Source organism: Heteronotia binoei, chromosome 4 (genome assembly GCF_032191835.1).
Source record: "Heteronotia binoei isolate CCM8104 ecotype False Entrance Well chromosome 4, APGP_CSIRO_Hbin_v1, whole genome shotgun sequence".
NCBI classification, from domain to species: Eukaryota; Metazoa; Chordata; class Lepidosauria; order Squamata; family Gekkonidae; genus Heteronotia; species Heteronotia binoei.
In genome coordinates this window covers 105,347,566-105,373,559 of record NC_083226.1, presented here as the reverse complement: position 1 = coordinate 105,373,559, position 25,994 = coordinate 105,347,566, and the positions used below count along the sequence as shown (strand labels likewise).

Below are 25,994 nucleotides of genomic sequence, written 5' to 3'. Positions count from 1 at the left end.
AGGCTTGCTCAATCACATAGGAGCTATAGAGCAAAACCTCTATTTTCTCCATTGGCTGAGGCTCCTCCCATGGGGAGGAAGTGGGGGATGGGTAGCTTGCTTTGCCAGGTTCTCTCAGTCACAAAGCAGAGCTACTGAGCCAAGCCTCTCTTCCTTCTGTTGGCTGAAGCTTCTCCCCCTCCTGGTCCCCTGGGAAGGAAGGAAAGAGCCAGAGCTTCCTTTGCCCAGTTCTCTGGATCTCATGGGAGAAATATAAATAAAGCACCCTTAAGACAGTGCTAATGTTTTAAGGATATTTTTTTAAAAATCATTGTGTTTGTCTGTGTCCTTTATAAAGTTTATATCCCACTACCCAATTATAAATAGGTACACACATGGCCTGGCGCAACCTGACATGGCTCAGCCCGACAAAGTCTCATTTATGTCACATTTGACCATCATAACAAATGAGTTTGACACCCCTGCTCTAATGCATAGTATGGCATGGTAGCATCTGAAATATATTGTACATTCTTGGCCACCTAATTTTAAAAGGGTATCTTAAAGCTGCAAAATAACTGAAATGTGCAACAAAAATATCAGTTGGTTGGGACAGTTTAATTATGAGAGCAGACTAAAGGCAGCTAAAGGGGGTTCATAGCAGAGGTTTATAAAACTACATGTGAGGATAGAGAGAACTCATTTCCCCTCTTGTACAATAACTCTGGGTCCCCTAATGAATCTAGGTGTCAGTTTGTGGAGAGGGGAAGGAAAGGGCAAAGGGATTGTAAGCTGCTCTGAGACTCTTGAGTTAAGGGTGGGGTATAAATCCAATCTCTTCTCCTTTTCACGTCTTTCTTCTCCTCCCCCATTCAGGACTACTCAGTGTGTCCGAGGTAACTAATGAGTTATCTTGTGGAACTCTTTGGAATATGTGGTGATTGTCACAAGCTGATGGCTTGAGTGGCTTGAAAAGAGCAGCTACACAGATTTATATAGGATATTCCCAACAATGATTGTTACCTACAGGATGGCTAAATAGGACCACCATATTTGGTGATTCTGCACCTCTCTGAATGCCGGTTGCTGGAGGACAGCAGTAGGGGGAGGCTTTGTCTTCTATGCCCCGGCCCTGCTGGGCCCATTTGTTGACTATCTGGTTGGGGTCTATGGGGAAACAGGGCGGTGGTCTGAATGTTCTGTCTATGATCCAGCAGAGCTTCTCTTAGGTTGTTTCTATCTGTTGTGTATTAATGCCTGTGCTACTTGAGCCTTATTTTTGGAAAGCATTATAGAGATTAGTGTGATGACCCTGGCATTTATTGGAGAGGTCTTACCGCAGGGATCACTTGGTAAATTGGATTAGATGGATGTTGAGCATCTTTAGCTCAGCTGCTGAGACAAAATGCATCCTAACCAGGGGTGTCAAACTCATTTGTTATGAGGGCCGGACCTGACATAAATGAAACCTTGTCAGGCTGAGCCATGTGTGTCAGAAACTTTATAAAGGATACAAACACAATTGAATATTTTTTACTTAAATAGCAGTCTTGCAATATTTTGTTTATTTAACAGTCTCTGATAACTGACACCTCTTGCTCTGAATTACAGCATCAAAATGTCTGTGCTGTAGTAATTTTGAGTATGCTGTTAAAGTGTGTAAGCTGCCAACCTATTTTTGATTAATTGATGTTCATTACAGAAATCTCATGCTCAGTGCACTGAGCCTAGGACTCAGTAGAAAACATGAAATGGCTGAGCATTGCAAATTTTTGTACATGTTGCTCCATGTGCTGGCCAAGAACATGTGAAGGCATCATGACACAGAGCGAGGACTGTGTGTTTGTCTACAAAACTATAGCATTCCCAGAAACATAACTGCAACTCCTATGAGACAATACAGGAACAGAGAGACAGCCATGTATAGTGGTTAGTGTGAGCCTGCTATCTGGGAAGCCTAGGTTCAAAATTCCCAGTCTACAGAGGAAATGTGCTAGATGAACTTGGTCCAGGGGTGGCCAAACTTTCTTAACATAAGAGCCACAGAATAAATGTTTGCGAGTTTGCGAGCCACAGAATAAATGTTTGCGAGTCACAAAGTATGAACAAATATCACACACACACATCTTTATTAAAACTCTTAATACTGTTTTTCGCACAGAAAGATAGAATACATAAGTATGTACTTTAGACTACGACCATGCTAGAAAGAGACTTTTAAAAAAAGAAAAGCTGAGAATAACAGCCCCCATAAGAGCAGCACATGGAGATGTTAGAAAGTGAGAGAAGGAAACATACATGCACCATATAAATCACCAACCACTGTTCACATCGTTATGCATCTCTCTTTGCCTTGATACCAATGTTAGTAAATACAACTCCTACGAGAGCTGGGATACTAAGGGGGAACCTTGGGCCACCCTCCTTAATTCCGTCCCTCTTTCCAGTGGCTTCCTTGGCTCTCCTGCTCTCTTCCCTGCTCTAGGTCTTTAGGCAACCTCTGTGGTGCAGGAGAAGAGCTTACAAGCTTGCCTGTTTCCCCCTCCTTCCCCAGTGAAAATAAGTCGCCTACCTTAGAGACCAACTGAGGTCACAATGCTAAGCATGCTTACTTGAGAGTAAACCTGCATTGGTTCCTCCTCAGCTTCCGGAAGCCACACAGTATGTCTGAAAGAGCCACATGTGGCTCCTGAGCCACAGTTTGGCTACCCCTGACACATACTCTCCGCCTAATCTAGCTCATGGGCTTGTTGTTATTCCTCTTCTAAACATTGCTTTTCTTACTGAGAGAGACTAAATCATGAGGTTATGAATACATTGGAAAAGGGGAGGCAAAACCAGTTGCATCGAGGAGAGCCACAGCATAATGAGCCAAACAAAACACACTGTAGCAAGGCACACAAAAGCTCATACCTTGAATAAAACTATGTTGGTCTTAAAGGTGCTTTGTATTTCACCCATGCAATTGAGGCAGCTGAGCAAAGGGGAGGAAGGGGAAGAGCCTCAGCCAATGGAAGGGAAGAAAGGCTTGCCTTTGTCTCCCATGCAATTGAGGGAGCCTGGCCAGAAAGTAAGGTCTGGCTCATTCCCTCCCTCTCCTTGGGAGGAGAAGGAGGAAGAGCTTCAGCCAATGCAGAGAAAAGAGGTTTTCCTACCTCTCCTGTGTGATTGCGAGAATCTGGCAAAGCAAGCTGCAGTGCAGCAGAAGCAGAACTGGAGAAGGAAGCAGGAACCAGCCAGTTGCTCAAATGCTGGATAGGAATCCCTGCCCTAAACTCCCTACTGAACTCACAAAGAAACAATCCACACTCAGGATTTGGAGCTTCATGTGACAGTATATAAAGCAAAGGTTCTGAGTTTTACTACTCAAGCCACATTGCATATTACAACAACCACCTTTAATGACATACGGCATTGCATATTACAAGATGTGAACTGAAAGTAAGAATTCCCGAGTGACCTGAACATATTTAGTATTTTGAGATACTGACAAATGAGAAGAGAGAATTCTGTGATTTTTGACTTGGAAATAGTAGACTAGATAAGCCAAAATAATAGTGTAAACAATATAATTTATTATGTCAAGATGCTGTTTAAAGATGTTCTCATAGGCGAATAAAATGTTTCTTACAAAAAGTATAGCCCCTTTTTTTTGAGTCTGCATAGTGCCTTTTCACCTGGTAATACATCTTGCTTTTAAATATTGGCCATTGTATTCATAGAATAATTTTCCAGGTTTCTGAATTCTTGTTAAACTACTGTTAGTTACCTTAACATTGTCAACAGCTATGTAACAATGTTAGGGCAACCAGCATTAGTTTAATGAGACTATAATGTTCTAAGTGTTGTGTACTTGTTGTGTTCTTTGACATTCACAGCCTTTGGTTAATACTTGTTCATAATAAAGTCACTACTGACCCATGGGGTGACATCACATTACAACATTTATATAAAAAGGTTGTATTTATTTCAGTAGCTATTTTGTGTTAATGGAAGAGTAACAAAGTCGCCAGCATTGTTATCAAATGTACAGGTTCTTTTGGATTTAGTTCTAAGAAATAAAAGGCTCACTGAGTCTGAATTAAGAGGTTTAAAGTAAAAAAAACCCCTACTTTAAACTTTTGATTTATTTCAATACCTTTATGCTAAGTGTTGCTTATTGTTATAGAACAGGCACTGAGAGAGGGATATATTCAAAAGAAGCTAGATCTTTTTGTGCAGTATGTACCTAAGTACTACATTGCCTTCTCAAGTATACTTTGGAGCTTTTGGGCAAGGGCTGCATTATGGGAACATTGATCTCTGTTCACTGGCATGCTCTGTTCACTGGCATGCTCTCACATCTCTTCACATCTCTTCTTTTCAAATCAAGAATCTGCATAACTATGTTATTTAGAAGTATCACTGACTTCTTTATCATACTTGTCTCATGCACTCAATGGCAAAGGTATAATTATTGGATTGTGAACCTGCATCATCATAACTCTGCATGGGAAGTGTGGTCCACACAGTATTTTGCCCTTTTGGATAATTGCGTATGAGTACTAGAAAACCCTGGTGCAATCAGAGATTTAATTTAATCTGTTCTTTAGTAAATTTCACCATGCATCATCTCAGATATTTAACAGTGTTTATCATGAGCATTATAATTTCAGTGTTCAGAATGCTCCACCTATGTTGTTCTACAACTCTGTAACGTAGGCCAGTACCTTCCCTTTTTAAAGAGGGGTGCTGAAGCCTAATGGTGTAAGTGAAATTTGAGTTGGGGGATCATTCTAAACAGTAATACTTTTTCTAAAAAAATAAATGCTACATGATAACTGTTTAAAAGAATCATATTACAATGTGACACAATTAACAGAAGTCTGAAAATCAGTAATATATTTGAAAGTATGGAGTAATTTCTTGCTAAATGGAATTCGCTTCAGATTACCAGAAATGTACATCAGAGCAGTCATATTTTTCAGTGCTGTGTTTTGAAACCATGTCCTTCAAAATCTTTCAGAATAGTTAAAAATATGGCATATGTTCTTATTTTTTATTCTGTAAATAGTCCTGAGTTTGTCATCCCATACGCTGTTTTGCTACAGACAGAAGCCAAACTTGAGTTCCACTTCGAACTTGATGTATTTCCTGAAAGAAACATGCATGTTATCTGATTGCTGCAATAGTTAAAATCATACTGGTTTGTACTTAATGGAATCTTAAATGTTGGGTCATAATCCAGAACCCTTTGTAACACATCCCAAAATGTGCAGAATAATTTATCTTTGGGGTGGTGGGAAAGCATATTAATTTATATAATGTCTCTCCATTTCTCTTTGGCTCTCTCTGTATGCATGCAAGGATACTAAGCAAGATCACTTTGCTGAAGGCCAGTACTGTAATCCTACACATACTTATTTGGAAGCATATCCCAGTGAACAAAATTGGGCTTATTTTCAAGTAGACATTCCTAAGATTGAGTTCAAAGTGTCTAGAACATTCCAACAGCAAGGGATAGTATTTAAACAGTGTTTTTCAATAAGAAGAATATCTATATATATATCCATTCTATTTGATTTGGTAGAGTCATAACTATACATAATTGAAGAACTGAATGCATTGCAGAGGTCATGTAGCTGAATCATGCCTAACAAAGTCAGATAATCCCCCTCCCCCTTTTTCGCATTGAAAAGCATCCTTTAATACAGTCTGTCTGATAAATGGTTTTGTATTAAAAGATGGAGTACAGATTTCAGCTTGGATGTTTTCAGTTTTAATTTGGAACTGTTATTTTTAACAGTATCGGATGCATACTTACATTTTTTTGGGGGGGGGGGAATTATAAGTTGATTCTTATCAGTCCTGTGCTAGGTGGATATATTTTGAGTCCTGTTTTAGAAGTCATAATGTAGAAGTGTAATAAAGAGCAACAGTTCTTGTCTGCATTACATACATTTCCTCCTTCAAATGAGGCAGCTGAGATATAGAAGATAAACCTTTATAATATTGTCCTATTTTATGCCAAATGTGTGTTGAAAATTCAGAGGCTAATATTGTAGTATCTTTTTTTCTTTTAAGAATGCATTTTTATTCAAAGGAAGTACTGTCTTCCTTAGCCTCAGACCTGGTTGCACTGAGCATGGTGGCCTAAAAATAGTTTGACTACTGCTCATCTGGCTTACCCCAGATCAGAGAAGGCTGCCGCAGAAATGGAATGTTACCAATCCCCTTATGCTTTGCTATAAGCAAAGTTGTTAGAAGCCTTTCTTGAAGCTGAACTTGAATTCTAAATTCCCAGATATATTGTGTTGAGGGTTGGTCATTTCACTGGCCAGCTGACCAATTATATATAGGTCAGATATTTTTAAAACATTAATTTAGTTAGTCAAAAATACATATTAATAATGAACAAGTCTGATCCTTCTGCCACTTAGGAGAACAGATTACTTCAAAGTAATGTTAAAAATGAAATTATATATTTAAAAATAAAGCTGGGAATTGTTTCAATAAATCTGAACGGTTCTTTTATTTGGCTTTTATAATGGAGCACTATTGATTCCCACTTCAAAAAAAGTTAAAGCAAAGCAAAATAATGGCAGTTTTGTCAGTTGTAGAAGGTGGTCAGTAGGAGAAGTACAACTAAGCTGCTATGTCTGCTACTTAGGGTTGCAAGGTTGATGACCAAGCACTCCTGCCTTTTATTAGCAAAGGACATGAAAATACATAAAAAGAGATAAACTCTATCCTATGTGGGCATTTATTGGCTTCATGAACTATTTGATTACAATTGAATAGGTGCTCATTTGACTAATACTGGTCTCTATCTCCCCTCTTTATTGGACATAGGGTAGTGAGATGGCAGGGATCTTGTAGTGTGACAGTCTGTTGCATAAAGGTTTGTCTACCTCCAGGTGGAGCCTGGAGAACCCCTGGGATTGCAACAAATCTCCAGATTACAGAGCTTTTAGGGTGGACTCTATGGAATTATACCCTACTGAGGTCCCTCTCCTCTACAAATGCTGCCCTTTCCCAGGTTCCATTCCAAGATCTCCAGGAATTGCCTAACAGAGTTGGCAACCCTAGTTATATGAGCAAATTGGTATCCTCAAACCACATTTCATGAACAAATAATTATTTGGAAATACTTGCAAGAAAGAAAGCAGGTAAGGAGTGTTTCACCCTGTCTGTGCCTACTGATTTACTTTGCAAATGCAACTAGGGTGGCCATAATATCTGCAGGCCAGCCAGGGACACCTTGAGGGGGGAAGGAATGTGCGCGCGCAGCTGGAAACAGGAAGTGACGTCACTTCCTGTGACATCATTTCCCCCGTGCCACCTGCCGGAAGAAGGAAGTGACGTCACTTCCTGTGACATCATTTCCCCCGCACCACCTGCCGGAAGAAGGAAGTGACATCACTTCCTGTGACATCATTTCCCCCGCGCCACCTGCCGGAAGCAGGAAGTGACATCACTTCCTGTGACATCATTTCCCCCAAAATGACATCATTTCTCCCAAATGCCACTGCCGGAAACAGGAAGTGACTTCACAGCACTTCCTGTGACGTCCCCAAAAATCCCCCAAATATCACCGCCGGAAACACCAAGATTATTTATAGAGAGGGAAAGGGGGAAATAAAGTTAAATAAAACTCTTTTTTTACTTTTTTCAAAGTGAGAACACTAGAGAGAACGGGTTCCACGCTGAGAAGCCAGTCAGATTCCAGTGAGATTCCAGTGAGACTGTGCTGCATAATGCAGCCTATTTATTTTGTCCTGTTTGCTCTGTTGGCTCTATCTGCGCCACCTTCATCACTTTGGGGGTGTGGATCCCCCAGTGGGGTGGTCTCCCGACTCCCTCCGCCGGCTGTTTCTGATAGCCCTGCGCCCCCTCTTTCATTTGATATGTGTCCCGTGCGGGTGCCACCCTCCCGCCGGGAGATGCCGCAAAATGAGCCCCCTTGAGGCTTATGGCGGCAGGGCTCGGGGGAAGCGAGCTAGACTACTGTTCTTTTGAGGGGTTATAGAGTGTTTCGAGCCCGTCCCTGTCGCATCGGTCCCATCGTTGTGGGACCCAGGTGGCCGGCACAGCGGCCCGCCGAAGCAGCCTGTCACTAATAACACAGATCGAGATGCAGGACAGGAACCCAGAAGTGACCGACAGGCTGCTGTTGATAGACTTTCTAAATGATTGCTGCAGTAACAGCAGAAACAGAGGCCATTGATAAAATATTATGAAAAGTCCAAGGATATCATTAAAAGTATAACTTCATTTTGTGTAACTTAGTTGCCAGCAACATTTTTTAAAAACAATCCAGCTCAAAGAGAGGGAGAGATGCAGATGGATACATCTCTCCCCTGTGTTCACTATCACTACCTCAATTTAACCTGTTACTCAGATATAGGGATAAAGAGTGTGTGTTTGTGTGTATGTGTGTGAGAACTTTGTAATCTTGGTGATAGGGTAAAATGTTTTGGCACTGCTAGGTCATGGGTTTCTGGAATTTTTGCACTCCAGTATATTTGTTGTTCAGTCACACAGTTGAGTCCGACTCTTTGTGACCCCATGGACCAAGTCACGCCAGGCCCTCCTGTCTTCCACCATCCTCCGAAGTCTGCTCAAATTTGTGTTAGTTACATCAGTAATGCTGTCCAGCCATCTCATCTTTTGCCGTCCCCTTCTTCTTTTGCCTTCTGTCTTTCCCAGCATCAGGATCTTCTCCAATGAGTGCTCCCTTTTCATTTGGTGGCCACAGTATTTGAGCTTCAGAATTTAGTTAAATATTGGCATATCATCATGGGCATTTAGTTAAATATTGGCATATCATAGTGGGTATTTAGTTAAATATTGGCATATCATAGTGGGTATTTAGTTAAATATTGGCATATCATCATCAGTGCTCCCTCTAAACTGTGGAGTCTTGTGAGCAAAAATTTTACTTTGTGAGCTACTGGCCTTAAAGTTGTGAGGAAGCAATTTAGCTATTGCATAAATTAGTTTGCTCTGGGGCCATCCTTCCTGAGCAAAGACAAAAATATGTGAGCCAGAGGCTAAAAACTGTGAGCTAGCTCACACTAACTCAGCTTAAAGAGAATACTGATCATCATCTTTACAATACTAGCACTTTGCTCATCCAAGCAGTATCAGTTCAAGGACATGCTATGTTAAAAGAAGAAAAGACAGTCACTTTGATTCTAGATTTCTGTGGATGGCCTAACTATTGTGAAGTTTCAGAGATTTTCCACTTTGAAAAACCTTTCTAGATTTTCTTTTCTCAAAGGTAGATATTGTTAACATTTAATCATATTTTATAGAAGGCATTATGGATTTTACTTAATGCAACTCTGTAATCATGGATATTTCTCTATATACATTTCTCCATTTGTATTTGAAAAAGTTGCAATATTGCATTGAGGTTCAAAATTCGAGCTGGAAAGGTAGTCACAGTTACAATTGTACAATGCTTAGCACATTAGATAATGCAATATTATGCCTGAGGTGTTAATAACACCAGTTCAGCTGATATGAAGTAGATGATAGAGTGCTGGAAATGGAACAGTTAAGGCAGACATGAGTTTCATTCCCTGTTTGGCCATCAAGTCATTTTCTCTCATCCTGGCTTACCTTGCTGGATTGTTTTGATTATAAAAGGCTATAAATATGTATATACTGTATGTAACATGCTAAATACATGTTATTTGAAATACTCATTGTATAAGAGTATTTTCTGTTTTTGAGTAAGAAGATGATAATCTTGAGGGTAGGTAGAGGGAAATTCAATGTTTTGGCTTCCAAGAACTCCATACAGCTTGTCTTTCTTGCAGCTTGGAATAATGCATGTAATTGTGCTGATTTTTTTTAAAAAATCTATAACTAGTGATCCTAATGCATACATATTTGATTTGTAAAAGAATTATTAAAGAATTGAAACCTCAGCCCTCTGAAAATTGATCAGACAATTCCTTACAAATTGTGAATGCATACAAATCCGACACTGTATTATGAGAGGCACAATTATACACCAATCAGATACGTGGCTTTATAAGCAAGAGATGTAATAGTGTAGTTTGGGAGCCAGGGATCATCCCTCAATATGTCTTTGACATATTTGCTTGCTTTCCTTTGCTGCCTTCCGTCTCTTTCCCCAGTGCAAGGCAGAGCAGGTCCTGCAGCTGCTGCTGGCCAGATCAGAGTCAGCAGGTTCTGCAGAGAAAAGTCAAGTGTTTCACCTTTCCCTGCATTTGAATGGCCAGTAATGCCATGAGCTTCAGACATCTTCTAAACCCCCTCCCCTCATACACATATGTAAGGTGTGCTGCTTAGTCTTCAATCTTATGCACACTTAACAGAATAAGTCCCATTGAATGAAGTTGGACTTCCTCCTATGTAAACATATATAGAATGATATTGTTTCTGGCTTGGGGACTTTTCATGTGGAGGCCATTCAGCCTTATGCTGGGCGATGAAGAGGGAAGAGAAAAGTAGGGGGGGAGGTCTTTAGGATTTGGGGTAATTTCAACATTATTATGGGGTCCAAGATAAAATGAACATTTTTGCTTTTGAAATAAAATACAACTTGTCCAAGATGATTATGCCAATGTTGTGGAGAGATAGGGGTTCTGCATATGAGGTTGGATCAACATATGAAGCTGAATGAGGTGGTGGAATTGGGGCATACTAATATTGAAAGCTGACACATTAAACCAAACTCCTTGCAGGTCAGCACTTAGCATGGAGAAAAGTTCTAACCATCTCCTATCCTGCAATGCTAGAATTCAGCTTGAAGGGAAAGTCTAACTTATTTACTTTTTAACAGAAGACAGTTCTGGGGCAAAGCTTGTACATTGTTTCATGTCATAACTCTGACTTGCAAGCCCTTTTACACAAGGGGATGGTCAAGGTCTAGCAGTGGTGGATAGAGGCAACATGACCTAGGGTTATTCTCATAATTAAAAGGGTTACAATAATATCTAATGGAGGGTGCAAAAATTGCAGGGGGAATCCCACTCCCCCTCTCATTGCCATCCAGCGTGACTCCCTGGAAACCCAGCCACAGCAGTGGTGGTGTCTGGGAGGCACTCTGAGCCTGCAGCAGCTGCTGGGCTCCACTGCTGGGCTTGGAGCAGCTGCTGGCTCCATCGCTGCTGCAGCTGGACTCAAGGTGGCTGCCAGGCTCTGTTGCTGCTATGGCTGGGCTTGGAGTGGCTCCCGGGCTCCACCACCACCACAGCCAGACCTGACAGGAGCTCCCCGGCTCCACTGCCTCACCAAGCCCAGTGTGGCTGCCACTGTCCTCCATGGCCACTGCTGAGGCCTGCAGGGCTACTGGCACCTTCCGTCACTGAGCCTGGCATGATTGCCAGCATCTTCCACAGTTGGGCCCAGGATGGCTGCTGGCATCCTCTTCTGCTGATGGGCCTGGCTGTTGGTATCTTCCAACTCCTCATCCAGTAAGAATGTTGTCTGCTTATGTACAGACAATGCAAATCTATTTGGGAGAGATTTAACCACCCCCTTTTGAGTTTGTTATTTCAGATTTTTCTGCACACCTGAAGAGTGTCCCAAGTGTGCAGAAAAATCTTCATTTCAGTGTAGTCCCAGTCTGTGCTTTTTGCTGTAATTTAGCAATTGTGGTCACATAGGGTTAACCGTATGTATTGTTGAATATGTGTTCAACAATGTGACTCTTTTGGTTGTAAGTGCCAGTGTGGCTCTATATAAGCTTGCACGGTGGATACTGGTGTCCTAAGGGCACTATGCATCATTGTAGAAAAGCAGCCCTAGAATTGCAAAGCTCTAACTACTGTTAGTAAAGGTAATTTCTGTATCTCTTTAAATCATTCCAGATGATTCAAAACAGCAGAGGTGAAACACCCAAGCTTTGCCATGGAAGTTTTTTCCTTTTGTTTACAGATCTGAACTTTTTAAAAGAAAGGCATCAAGATGTTGTCTAAGCTTTCCAATAAATTGTATAGATTTTTAGCCTCAGACATTTGATTAACATACCACCAGGGGGCATAGAACTTCACTTCAATGCTTTGTTTTTTCAAAATTTTACTTTTCTCAATGAAGTCAGAATATCCATATTTCCCATTGAATGTTCGTTCTTCAAAATACATTCCAGCCTTTGCCCACAAAACTCTGTCAGATGGAATGAGTTGTCCAATCGGCAAGTGCATGTCTTTTAAATAGAATGGTATTCATGAACATTCCATTTTATTAGACAGTTCTTTGAGTGCACTAAATGAAGTATTTAAGCTGGATATTAATATAAAAGGAAGATGGGAAACCATTTGTGGTAGACTGCCACACCTTAGGATCCCATTAGCAGAATACTAACATGAGACAGAAGCCTTTTGAAGGGGAACCTGTAGGCTGTTGAATGGATTATCAAGATGGGTGGCTGTTCCTTTACCCCCTTAATATAATCTTCTCCCATTTAAATCATCCTGGAATCCTGGATTTTTCTTGCTTTGTGCAAGCCATTAATCTTCAAACTTTTGTTTTTCAGTAGTAGAATGGTATTATAAGTTTCTACCTTTAGAATTCTAGTGAGAGTATGGTTTGTAAATGAAATATAGCAGTGTAGCAATAATTTGGTTCATTTAGTACTTCAGTTTGTGATGTCAGCATTTAATAGTGTACAACTGTATAATCTATATGTAAATTGAATTCATATGCATAATTAGTGGGAGAAAGCTCAGTTGGAAGTAGTATCGTTGAAATGCAAAGAAGGAATGTGAAATGTTAGCCCTTACCTATGTATATATAATTCTGGACAAGGACACAAGCTCAGATCAAAAATTCCATGCAATGGGAAAATGTACAGAAGGGGGGGTGGAGTTCCACAAAACCCTTCAAAACTAACTATTCAAAACAGAAAAGTGATACCTTTGCAAGCAATCTGTTGTGACTAGTAGCTTATCTTCAACAGCTGAGGCAGATTTCCTGACATCGTTTATCGTTGGAGATGCTAATACAGCCTCTCCCACCACAAACTGTTTGCTAAAATAGATCAACTGTCTCCAGTTTTGACATATGTATTTGCCTCACTGTTTTCCCCTGGAATTATATCCAAACAATGGTGACATTATAAACTTAGCTTTTAATTCCAGTTTGCATCTGTTAAAACATCATTATGTTGTATGCTAATTTGCTGTTCTGGGAAAGGCAACGGCAAACCACCCTGTTAAAGGTCTGCCAAGAAAACACTGTGATATGACGGCACCCCATGGGTTGCTTGCACAGGGGAATATCTTTACCTTTTTAATTTGCTCTTCAATCTCTGCTTTATATAGACTGGTAAATTCCATTTCATAGTATCTGGGGAAGTGTGCATGCACACAAAAGCCTCATACCTTGAATAAAACGTTGTTGGTCTTAAGGTACCAAACTTTGTCCTGTTTGCTAAAATGTCTAAGAAGAGGGTCACCTTCACTTCTGCAGGCAGAGAAATTGGGAATTGTCTTTGAACGGTTGCTGTTTGTCCCAGAAGATCACTTCCAAAGATCTGGTGTTTAAACATGCTGTGTTCCCTATCTTGCATGCTAAACTTGTATTTTTTTAAGCCTTAGGGCCCTTAGTAATATCTTTAGGTATATTAGGTATATTAGGAAATGATTAACAGTTGCAGTCTGTCCTTGCCCAGAGGATATTAATTTCTGCTGGTGAGTAGGCAAATGACTGCATGCATGACTGAATCAATAGTTTTGGCTTGAGGGAGAGGAAAGTAAACTTTTAGATCAAAATTTTAATCATTTGAGCTTCTCTTGTCTCTGGCTTAACTGAAAGTGTGCTGCTAAGAACTAGCTGCTTAGTTTAAATCAATATATGAAATTACACTTCTTCACTGTCTCTTTAGGATTGCTACAGTGGATACAGTAGTAGAATTCACTTTATACAATTGTAAATAAAATGAGCAAGTTTATTAACTGGCAGGTTTGAACACTAAGCAGCTGGTGTTTGTGGTCGTTATCAACCAAGGCCCATCTGTGTCAGAAGTGTCACCATCAGAAGTAAAACATTTATTTATCTGAAAAATGCCTCCTCAGAAACTTGCTTGAGGCAGCTCACAGAAGTGTAAAACAAAATTTTAAACATGAAATTATCAACAATAAAGTAATTTTATAAAAAAAAGCCAAGCATTAGCTAGGATTATGAAAACAACGTTAGGCAGTCTAAAATAGTATCCATAAACAGACTCTTAGAAGCACACAATAAAAACCACAACTAAAAGCAGTGGAAACTTTGAGTAAAAATCCTGGGTAGAGAGGAATGGAAACTTTGAGTAAAAATCCTGGGTAGAGAGGAATGTTTTGGCTTGGCACATAAATATGGGAAATTAGGTGCCAGGTGAGGCCCTGGGGGAGGATACTTCAGTGGTAAGCTACTACCACTGAACAAGCCCTGTCTCTGGTTGTCACCTGAACAAGCCCTGTCTCTATAGGTATATTTCTGGACAGCCTTGCAAGACGTTGACCTAACTGGGTGTGATCAGATTATGGATCACTGTTTTCATATTATACCTTTTGAGAAACAGCAGTAGCTGGCATATTGGCTAATGCTGTAAAAGATTTCATCATTTACTCAATTACTACCCCTTTAGAAAATTTTAGGGCAAGTAACACATTTTTAAAATGCATATTAACAAAAGATTTCTATGTTTCTTTGGTGGGTATATTTGAGAGGGGGATTCCAACATCATGGGGCAGCCACCAAGAATATATCTCTATTTGTCCTTAATGTTTGAAGTTGGTGTATGTGCTCTAGTCAAATGGGAAGCCTTTTGGCTAAATTTGATTATTGTGATGATGCAAACAGAAAACAGTCTGTGGCAGATGTAAGGCTGTAGCTCTTAAGAACTTCATAGATTAAAAGGTGCACTCTGAGTTGTTTCTGATTGAAAATGGGAAGCCAGTGTAGACACTGAAGCATTAGTATAATATACTCTCTGATCAATCTTGGCAGCCAATTCTTTGGATCAGTGGTGTACAGCTTTCTATCTTCAGATAATACTTTGGACGAGAGGACACCTAAAATTGTGAAATCTGCTCTTCCATTTTGGATTTGAATTCCAGAATAGGAATCCCAGAATAGGACAGTCTGTCATAGGCTTCCCAACCCCCCCCCCCCCCGCCCTGCCGGGGGACCCCTGGATTAGCGGCCTCTTTCTCCACTCTCCAAAAATGTGGAAGCGGGGGGTGGGGAAATGGCGCGGTGTCTCTTTCCCTGCCTGCCTCCCTCCCTCGCAGGCTTTAGGCTTCTCCCTTCCTCCAGGTCACAAAGACCCGCCCACCGCCGGCCTGCTATTCGCTCCAGTCCGGCCTCCCTTCGCGAGGTGCATGCTGGGACTCGTAGTCCTTGCATCCTCTCTGGCTGCCACAGGCATCTCCTCGGGGAGTCTGGCCGGCGGAGGGGGGGGAGCTCCGCCCCCAGAGGACCATGTGCGTTTCTACCTTCGGAGGCTTCAGTCGCTGATTGAAAGGCTTCCTCTTGGGATGAGGTATCTGTGTTACTTTGAAGAAGTTGGCAGCAACTCGTGAGTAGAGAGGCCAATCCCCCTTCAGTGTTGCCAGAAATGGGGGGGGGGGGGAGTCTGCTGAGTACTTCATTATTCTCTATGTGGAGATCGATTCTCATAGGGTATAATGGGGAATTGATCTGGAGGTTCCGGGGGCTGTGGGGGCGCTGTTTTTTGAGGTAGAGGCACCAAATTTTCAGTATAGTATCTAGTGACTCTCCCCAAAGTATCCTCCAAGTTTCATAAGATCATAAGAACATAAGAGAAGCCATGTTGGATCAGGCCAACGGCCCATCAAGTCCAACACTCTGTGTCACACAGTGGCAATTTTTTTTTATATACACACATACACTGTGGCTAATAGCCACTGATGGACCTGTGCTCCATATTTTTATCTAAACCCCTCTTGAAGGTGGCTATACTTGTGGCCGTCACCACCTCCTGTGGCAGTGAATTCCACATGTTAATCACCCTTTGGGTGAAGAAGTACTTCCTTTTATCCGTTTTAACCTTTCTGCTCAGCAATTTCATTGAATGCCCACGAGTTCTTGTATTGTGAGAAAGGGAGAAAAGTACTTCTTTCTCTACTTTCTCCATCCCATGCATTATCTTGTAAACCTCTATCATGTCACCCCGCAGTCGACGTTTCTCCAAGCTAAAGAGTCCCAAGCGTTTCAACCTTTCTTCATAGGGAAAGTGCTCCAGCCCTTTAATCATTCTAGTTGCCCTTCTCTGGACTTTCTCCAATGCTATAATATCCTTTTTGAGGTGCGGCGACCAGAACTGCACACAGTACTCCAAATGAGACCGCACCATCGATTTATACGGGGGCATTATGATACTGGCTGATTTGTTTTCAGTCCCCTTCCTAATAATTCCCAGCATGGCGTTGGCCTTTTTTATTGCAGACGCACACTGTCTTGACATTTTCAGTGAGTTATCTACCACGACCCCAAGATCTCTCTCTTGGTCACTCTCTGCCAGTTCACACCCCATCAACTTGTATTTGTAGCTGGGATTCTTGGCCCCAATGTGCATTACTTTGCACTTGGCCACATTGAACCGCATCTGCCACGTTGACGCCCACTCACCCAGCCTCAACAGATCCCTTTGGAGTTCCTCACAATCCTCTCTGGTTCTCACCACCCTGAACAATTTAGTGTCATCCACAAACTTGGCCACTTCACTGCTCACTCCCAACTCTAAATCATTTATGAACAAGTTAAAGAGCATGGGACCCAGTACCGAGCCCTGCGGCACCCCACTGCTTACCGTCCTCCACTGCGAAGACTGCCCATTTATACTGACTCTCTGCTTCCTATTACTAAGCCAGTTTTTGATCCACAAGAGGACCTGTCCTTTTACTCCATGACTCTCAAGTTTTCTAAGGAGCCTTTGATGAGGAACTTTATCAAAAGCTTTCTGGAAGTCAAGGTAAACAACATCTATTGGGTCTCCTTTGTCCACATGTTTGTTCACCCCCTCAAAGAAATGTAACAGGTTAGTGAGGCAAGATCTTCCCTTGCAGAACCCATGCTGAGTCTTCCTCAATAACCCGTGTTCATCAATGTGCCTACTCATTCTGTCCTTGATAATGGTTTCTACCAACTTTCCCGGTATTGAAGTCAGACTGACTGGCCTGTAATTTCCCGGATCTCCTCTGGAACCTTTTTTAAAGATGGGGGTGACATTTGCTACCTTCCAGTCCTCAGGAACGGAGGCAGATTTCAATGAAAGATTACAGATTTTTGTTAGAAGATCCACAAGTTCAAAAGTTTCAAAACTATTGGACCATGGGGTCCAATTCTATGAGCCCCCAAAGAAGGTGCCCCTATCCTTCATTATTTCCTATGGAAGGAAGACATTTAAAAAGGTGTGCAGTCCCTTTAAATGTGATGGCCAGAACTCCCTTGGAGTTCAATTATGCTTGTCACACCCTTGTTCCTGGCTCCACCCCGATGTCTCCTGGCTCCACCCCCAAAGTCCCCAGATATTTCTTCAATTGGACTTGGCAACCCTAGTCTGTCACTTAAAAAAAGAAGAATAAATATTGTTCACAAAATAGAAAAGCATTGGGAGGAGAGAGTTTTGGTTACTTGCCACTCATTTCATTACAACTGTTCTCTAGTGTTGAACATTAGAACAGCCCTGCTGAATGAGACCACTCGTCCATCTGGTGCTGCATTCTATCTCACACAGTGGTCTTAACCAGTTCTTCTGGAGGTCCAACGACAGGGCATAGTGGCTGAGGATAATGTTGTATCCTGGCACTGGGATTCAGAAGTTTATTGCTGCTAAATGGAGATTCCCTTTAGTCACTACAGCTAGTAGCCACTGATAGACCTATTTTTCATGAATCTTTCATGAACCTTTTTAATCCTGTCTATCTGTGGCCATCACCACATCCTCTGGCAGCAAATTCCACATTTTAATTACTCATTAAGTAAAGAAGTATTTCCTTTTGTCTGTCCTGAATTTATTTCCTGTTCTTAAGTTCTGGTATTTTCAGAGGGGGTGTGTGTGGAAATTCTCTTTGTCAACTCTCTAACCCCCCTCTCAAATCTTTTTTATATAATTTCCCTTTGTCTTGGCAAATCAGAGTTCCCTCATTGGTTGGAACTGTGGTGTGTCAACCTTTAGCCCTTCAAACCATCAGTCAACTGCTCTTGTGTTACTACATTGGCTGACTCTGCTCTCCCCCAACCACCTGGCCCCAGGACAGATGAGGATTAGCCCTCTGCAGAAACTGCTAGGCAGTGGCTTCTGCTAGGCAACTAATCTTGCTTCTCTCAGTAAAGAGCAGCCAAGCTTGGTTCTTTCAGTAGAAGCCAGTGGCGAAGGCCTTTTCAAGTCCTATTTTGGCCTTTGAGGGAGAACTCATTAGTTGACTCCACTACACTCTCCCACCCAAGTGGCAATTACTAGCCAGCCAAGCTGTTTCTCTCAGTAAAAGGCAATTGACCTTGATTCTGGCAGTTGCTGCCTCTCCCTACTCTCCCATTTGCTAAGCTGCCTGTCGCACTGCTTTGCAGAGGAGAGAAATAAAACCTTCCCTTGAGGGATGGAGGAAAAGGGAAACAGCCATAGAGAAAGCCTTCCTATGATTGGCTGAGAGAGGGAGGAAGAAGTAAGGCTTTCTCTCGATTGAGAACTTCCTTGATTGGCTTCCTACCTATCGTCCTCTGGGGAGGAAACACCCAGTGACTGGGATAAAAATGGTGTCCTGTTGCAATAGGCTAGATACAGAGAAACAGATTGGAAGGGAAAGCGAGAGAGAATTTGACGTCAACATTATCAGAGAGTGTTGGTCTGAAAGGTATCACTAAAGGCCTCTGAGGGAGAACTCATTGGAGCCAGTCCTGACTACGGCTGCCAGTTCCATTTGGTGGGAAATTCCTGGAGATTCTGCAGTGGAGTTTTGAGGAGGGCATAGGAGTTAGAGCTTCAGAGCAGGGTCTGCCAGACCCAGGTTTTTGCTGTGGAAACTGACTGGGTGATTTCAGACCAGTCACCTACCTTGTAAGATTGTGGTGCAGATCAAGGGGGGGAAGGAGATTTATGTAAGCTTCTTTGTCCCCTCCCCACTGTGGAGGAAGATGTGGCTTTTCCTATATAGAGGCTGCAGGGAGGGGGGAGGTGATGGAAAGTGAAGTCAGAGGGGCAGATAAAGGAAAGATAAGGTTGCCAACTCCAGGTTAGGAAATTCCTGGAGATTAAGGGATGGAGCCTGGAGAGAATGTGGTGTGAGGAGGGGTGGGATCTCAGATAGGTACAATGCCATTTCCACTGTTGCCAATCTCCAGGTGAGGGCTGGAGATCACTCAAAATTACAACTGCTTTCCAGATGGCAGAGATTAGCTTCCCTTGATGGGGGGGGGGGCGAATGCCTTCACTTGGGTGGGTGGGAAGACAGCAAGGCACTCATTCAGAGTCTATTTATAGAGTCCATTGTATTTTCTTCACAACAGGCCTTATCCCTAGTAATTTTATAAACCTGTATCATGTCCTCCTTTTGTCTCTTTCTAAACTGAAAAGTCTCAGACTCTTCACCTTTCCTTATAGGGAAGGTGCACCAGCCCCCTAGTCATCTTGGTTGTCCTCTTCTGTACCTCTTTCAACTCTGCAGTGTCCTTTTTTAGATATGATTACCAGAACTGCACCCAGTGTTCTAAATGAGGCCTCATCATGGATATATATAGGGTATATATATGATATGTTTTTAATCCCTTTCCTAATAATCCTCAGCATAGAGTTTACCTTTTTCACTGCTGCAGAACACTGTTGTTGCTTTTATTGAACTAGCTGTGATGAATCCAAGATCTTTTCCCATCTCATTCTCAGCAGCTTCAGTCTCATTTAGCCGATACTTGAAGTTGGGATTTCTTGTTCCATTGAGCATCACTTTACATTTCCCAGTATTGAACTTCATCTGCCGTATTGTCACCCACTCACCAAATTTGTGGAGATCTTCCTGGAGCTCTTCCAATCAGCGTTGTTTTTCACTATCCTGAATAATGTTGTGTCATACGCAAACTTGGCCACCATTAGTTCCAGATAATTTATGAACAAATTAAATAGTACCAGCCCCGATACCAGTCCTCATGGAACCCCACTGCTTACTTCCTTTCACTGTGAGACCTGTCCATTTATTTGTACTCATTGCTTCCTGTGATTTAACCAATTTTATATTCAAAAGAGAATGCCTGCTAAGTTTACTCAGGAGACTTTGGTGAGGTGCCTAGTCAAAGCGTTTTGAAAATTCAAGTATAGAATGTTTATTGGGTCCCTGTTGTCTACATTTTCCTAAGCTGGGGAATACATCCTAACTGATTTTGATTAGTGTGGTTTTAAATAGATCTTCCCTAACTTGGGAAATACATTCTAACTGAGCTTCAATTAGAATGGTTTTAAATAGCTTCCAAGCATCCTCTAGGGGATTTGGCTCCTGTGGTTCCTTTTCAGCTTCCTTTTAATCAGTCTCATTTTTCTAAAGTTTTCTATTTTGAAATCAAACACTACAGTGTTACAGTTTAGGGGATAAGTTTCCATTGACATAAATGTTGAACTTAATAGCATTGTGATCACTGTTTCTAGTTGGTGCAGCAACCACTACATCTTTGATTGGTTCTTGAGTCCTGCTCAGAACCAAGCCCAAGATCTCTACCCTCTGGTTGGCTCTCTGACCAACTGTTCCAGTGCAGTTATTTAGGATGTCTAGGAATCTCATTTCTACAGCATGACTTGAGCACATGTTTATCTAGTTAGTGTGAGGGTAGTTGGAAGTCTCCTGGTATTATAACATTACAGCAGGGGTCCTCAAACTACGGCCTGCGGGCCAGATGCGGCCCGCTGAGGACGTTTATGCGGCCCGCCGGGTTATGGCAAAATCAGACCGGAAGTGACGTTCGACCTAAACTCGCGTTAGCAACGCACACTTCCGGCACTGGGCTGAGGCGGCGGAGACAGAGTGTGAGGTGATACCGAGGTGAGGTGAGTTCCCAGGCCGGGCTGTGTGGTGTGGGGAAGGGAGAGAGATGCGGAAGACGGAGAACTGACGGCCTGCGGCCTTGTACAGTAACGGCAGTCCGGCCCTCCAATAGTCTGAGGGACAGTGAACTGGCCCCCTATTTAAAAAGTTTGAGGACCCCTGCATTACAGCTATAGTCACCTCCCTTGTTTCCTTCTCCATCTTGAGTTTAACCTCAAGGGTTTAATCAAGTGGGTGATAGTAGACCCTCACTTTTAAGTAACCCTTAATGGCTAGTATTTCGGCCCATATAGCTTCTGTTCTATGCCATTTTTGATGTACAATACAATACAGTCCCCAACTTGTCCCTCCCTGTCTTGCTGATAGTGCTTTTATCCAGGGACAACTGTATACCATAGATTTTCATCATTCTACTATTTTTCTGAGATACCTACTATATTTAAATTGTCATTGAGTACCAGGCACTCCAGCTCTCCCATCTTGGCTCAAGGACTCCTAGCATTGGCATATAGACACCTATAGCGTATTTCTTTCTTCAGCAGTCCTTGCCTTCCTTCGCTGCCCTACCCTTACTCCCAAGTTCTGTTATGCCCCTGTTAATATTACTCTGAGTGTTTACATAGTTGTCCCTTTGGACTGCCTTGTCCTGAACCAGAGGCTTCCCAGCTTCTGTTGGCTTTCCCCCTGGAATTAGTTTTGTTTGTTTGTTCAATTTATACCCCATCCTCCCCACCAAGACAGACTCAGGGCGGCTTACAAGAGCCAAACCAGCAGAGTTACCATAATTTTTTTAAAAAACAATTAAAAACAGTGAAAAGTCCAAAAGTGCTACATGTGTGATGGTGAAATGCAGCAGTTCATGATCTCCATATACAGATAGAAGATCCAGTCAATACTAGATGTCCGAAGTCTAGGCTCCCTGGCGAACAGTGCATCAAGCTCAGGCAGCCATTGCTGAATTGGTGAGCACAGCTTCTTAATCAAAGGCCAGGTGAAAGAGCTCTATCTTGCAAGCCCTGTGGACTTGTAAGAAATCCTGCAGGGCTCTGATGTCTGCCATTTTTTATATTAATATTATGCTTATGACCACTTATACAGCTATATTCATTACTGCAGTCATGAAAAGAAAGAATGGAACATAATTAAATGTGCTACTTTTCCAGGTACAAAATACTGTCCTTGAAATGCTTGGAAGCTATAGCACACATTTTTAACAAATGCAGTAAATTGAAAGAAGTGTAGAATGTGCTCAGTAAACCAGGAAAGAAAAGTGTATTTGCTGAGCAGAACAGTGATTCTGTGGATAAGCTGTAGTCTGCTGGTGGTTCTGCTTTTCACAGTTGTGTGTTTTATTGCATGCACATTTTGAATGAAGTATGTATCTAGACCAAAATTCTGTAGTAGCTAGGCAAACTCTGAGGGCAGTTTTATGAAAAGCTATTAATTTCTGAGTTTGAGCTCCCATTTCAAAATATGACATTTTCTAATGTAAAGTAATTTTCATTAGGCTTCCCAAATCCCCTGCCCTGGCGGGGGACCCCCGGTTTTGCAGCCTCCTCTCCCGCTCTCCAAAAATCTGGAAGCGGGGGAGGGACGGCGCTTCCCCCTCACAGGGCCACCGCTGCCAGTGCCGCCGCCGCCGCTGCGGGCCCAGGCACAGACACAGGCAGCAGCCGCCGCCGCTGACGCGAGTGCCGCCGCTACTGCCGCGGGCCCAGGCACAGACAGCAGCAGCTGCTGCCGCGAGTGCCGCCGCCGCTGCTGCCGCGAGTGCCGCCGCGGGCCTGGGCACAGACACAGGCAGCAGCAGCCGCCGCCGCGAGTGCCGCCGCCGCTGTCGCCGCGGGCCCGGGCACAGACACAGGCAGCAGCAGCCGCCGCCGCGAGTGCTGCCTCCGCCGCTGCGGGCCCGGGCACAGACACAGGCCAGTTGTTGTTGCCAGTTGCTATTTTGAGGCCTTGGAGAGCATGTCCCGTCCCCCCCCCGTTTTTGGAAATATCCCAGTGGGGTCTTAAGTGCCATGAGCAGCCAGAAGGCAGCCCCCCAAGGCTTGCTTCTTTACTGGCTCCTTGGTATGGTTCCTTCTTTTTCCACCAGCACAACCATTCTCCCCCCACCCCCAGCTGAAGGGAACAGCAGAGAAGCCAGTAGACCTTATTTCTTGTTTTCCTTATGATCAAAATGACTCAGGTCAATTTGGGTGAAATCTCCAAGTTCCTTCTGATCTCTGCCAAAGTGATTTGAGTCATTCTGGTTTTGAGGGAAACAGACTTGTAAAAGCCTTCTTTGGTCAAAGCAGAACAGAGCTGGGATCCTTTGGTCTGTACCAGTGTTCTCTCTAAGTTGAGTTAGTGAGTTAGCTAGCTCACAGTTTTTTAACCTCCAGCTCACACATTTTTGTCTTAGCTCAAGAAAAATGGCTCCAGAGAAAACTAATTTATGCAGTAGTTCGCAACTTTAATGCCAGTAGCTCACAAAGTAGAATTTTTGCTCACAAGACCCCACAGTATTGGTCTATACCCTCAGTTTGAGAGAAGTTGCCCTCAGCTTTGCTGGGCAGCCAAAGCTTTCATTTCCAAGTAGGCGAGTTTCCAGTGTAGCATGTTTCCAAGTCAACATGGCTCTGTATACCGGTGTGTGTGTGTGTGTGAAGGTTTGCAAGGCATGTTGGCAGGGGGGGAAGCCCCGCCCCCAGAGCCATCATGCACCTCTGTGAATGATTCCCATAGGGAATGATGGGGAATTGATCCGCGGGTATCGGGGGCTCGGGGGGGGGGCTGTTTTTTGAGATAGAGGCACCAAATTTTCAGTATAGCATCTAGTACCTCTCCCCCAAAATACCTCCCAAGTTTCAAAAAGATTGGACCAGGGGGTCCAGTTCTATGAGCCCCAAAAGAAGGTGCCCCTATCCTTCATTATTTCCTATGGAAGGAAGGCATTTAAAAATTTAAAAATTTGTGCAGTCCCTTTAAATGTGATGGCCAGAACTCCCTTGAAGTTGATGATGATGATGATATTGGATTTATATCCCGCCCTCCACTCCGAAGAGTCTCAGAGCGGCTCACAATCTCCTTTACCTTCCTCCCCCACAACAGACACCCTGTGAGGTGGGTGGGGCTGGAGAGGGCTCTCACAGCAGCTGCCCTTTCAAGGACAACCTCTGCCAGAGCTATGGCTGCCCCAAGGCCATTCCAGCAGGTGTAAGTGGAGGAGTGGGGAATCAAACCCGGTTCTCCCAGATAAGAGTCCATGCACTTAACCACTACACCAAACTACACTACACCAAAAAGTTCAATTATGCTTGTCACACCCTTGCTCTCGGCTCTGCCCCCAGTCTCCTGGCTCCACCCCCAAAGACTCCTGGCTCCACCCCCAAAGTCCCCAGATATTTCTTAAATTGGACTTGGCAACCCTAATTTTCATGTTAATGATGTACTCTAGGACTTGTACAGTGTGTTATCCTAATAATAGAACTTTGAATAGGACCTGCTTTTAATAGTGAAATGAGTTCCTGGATAAGCATGTGGTTAAAAATATAGAACTGTTGGCTGATCACTGAAAATATATCACTAAAAAGGCTTGCCTTTATATTGCAACATTGTGATTTTCTTCTGTTCTTTTTGTTTAAGGTCTGTGTAAGTTCAGTTAGAATTATAGAAAATAAATGTGCATGAATTCTATTTAAGCATTCCTCCCTGAGAAAATTTGCCATTTTCTAATAGTTATGGTGTGCTTTATGTTTTCTCTCTCTCTTACATAATTGTAAAACCTTTTTCAATGAGCTGCTTTAGACCTCTTGTGTTGGAATATATTTTATTTTGTAAGCCTTCTGAGATAGATTTTATAGAACAATGGAATATAAATACTCATAATTGACATTCATGTATGTGTTGAGAGTAGATTGAATATGAACTAATGATATGCATCTTAACAGGGTCAGCTTTCAATATTGCAAGAGAAAATAGACCATTTGGAGCGCTTGCTAGCAGAAAATAATGAAATTATTTCAAATATAAGAGATTCTGTGATCAATTTGAGTGAATCTGTCAAGGATGGACAACGTACTCCAGAAGTAATAAACTTCAGTCAAGGAAATTTCTCAGAGCTATCACCTCTGTCCCCTATGTACCTCTCAGTAGATCCCGAAGATTGCCAATTTGCTTTAATAAGTGGAAGCCACACTTCAGATGTACAGGTAAGTCTTCTGAATGTTTACTACTCCTTTGTAATATCTGTCATCTTTCCAAGAAATGCAGAGCTTTTCTTGATAATTCATGTAAATAGTGTCTAACAGTGGAATTTCCAACCCAGTTAAGTTCGTTGCTTGCGTGTTCATCTGAGGAAGCTAATCAAGTATACTTGCAAGCAAGTAGGTATTCCAAGGAAAGGTGATAATATGCAAATATACTAGATGAAATAGCTTGCACATTGCAGCCAGGGATGAACTGCAGTACATGTCTGTGTTTTAAAGATCATATAGTTTTGTCGTCTTTATTCTATGTGGTCTGAGGATGCATAACTGGTTTATGTTGCTGGCACGTCCAATAAATTGGATGTCATATCTGGTTACTGTGTGTGACATTATATGGTTACAGCGTTATTTACTGAGAGTTTTATAGTTCAAAACAAAAAATGTCAATTGCAGATCTAACGTCTACATTAATCTAAATATATATTTAAGTATATATGTAAATGTCAATTGCAGATCTAACGTCTACATTAATCTAAATATATATTTAAGTATATATGTAAATTTAAGTATATGTGGATATGTTTTATCCATTTAGATATCTAAATAATAAGAGATCTAAACGGAAAAGTTGAAATAGATTGCTGCTTAGGTATGCTGTGGAGCCAGGCACCTTACCTTCACGATAAGGGATTTATAAATATGGTACTACGAGAAGTTTGCAGCCAAAGATTTAGCTGTGCATAAAATCGTCATGGGCCTGCCAAACTAAGGCCTTGCCCTTCAGTAACCCGAAATCATTACCTCCCAGGTGGACTATTAAGACCTGAGGAGG

At 42.3% G+C, this 25,994-nt stretch overlaps 1 protein-coding gene across 1 annotated transcript in view; it reads left to right on the top strand.

Moving 5' to 3' along the window:
* MAN2A1 (mannosidase alpha class 2A member 1) overlaps positions 1–25,994 on the top strand; it is a 113,044-nt gene that overhangs the window by 4,007 nt on the left and 83,043 nt on the right. The window contains exon 2 of the mRNA XM_060235616.1: positions 24,905–25,165. Coding sequence (XP_060091599.1) covers positions 24,905–25,165 — 261 coding nt within the window. The remainder of the gene's footprint in view (positions 1–24,904; positions 25,166–25,994) is intronic.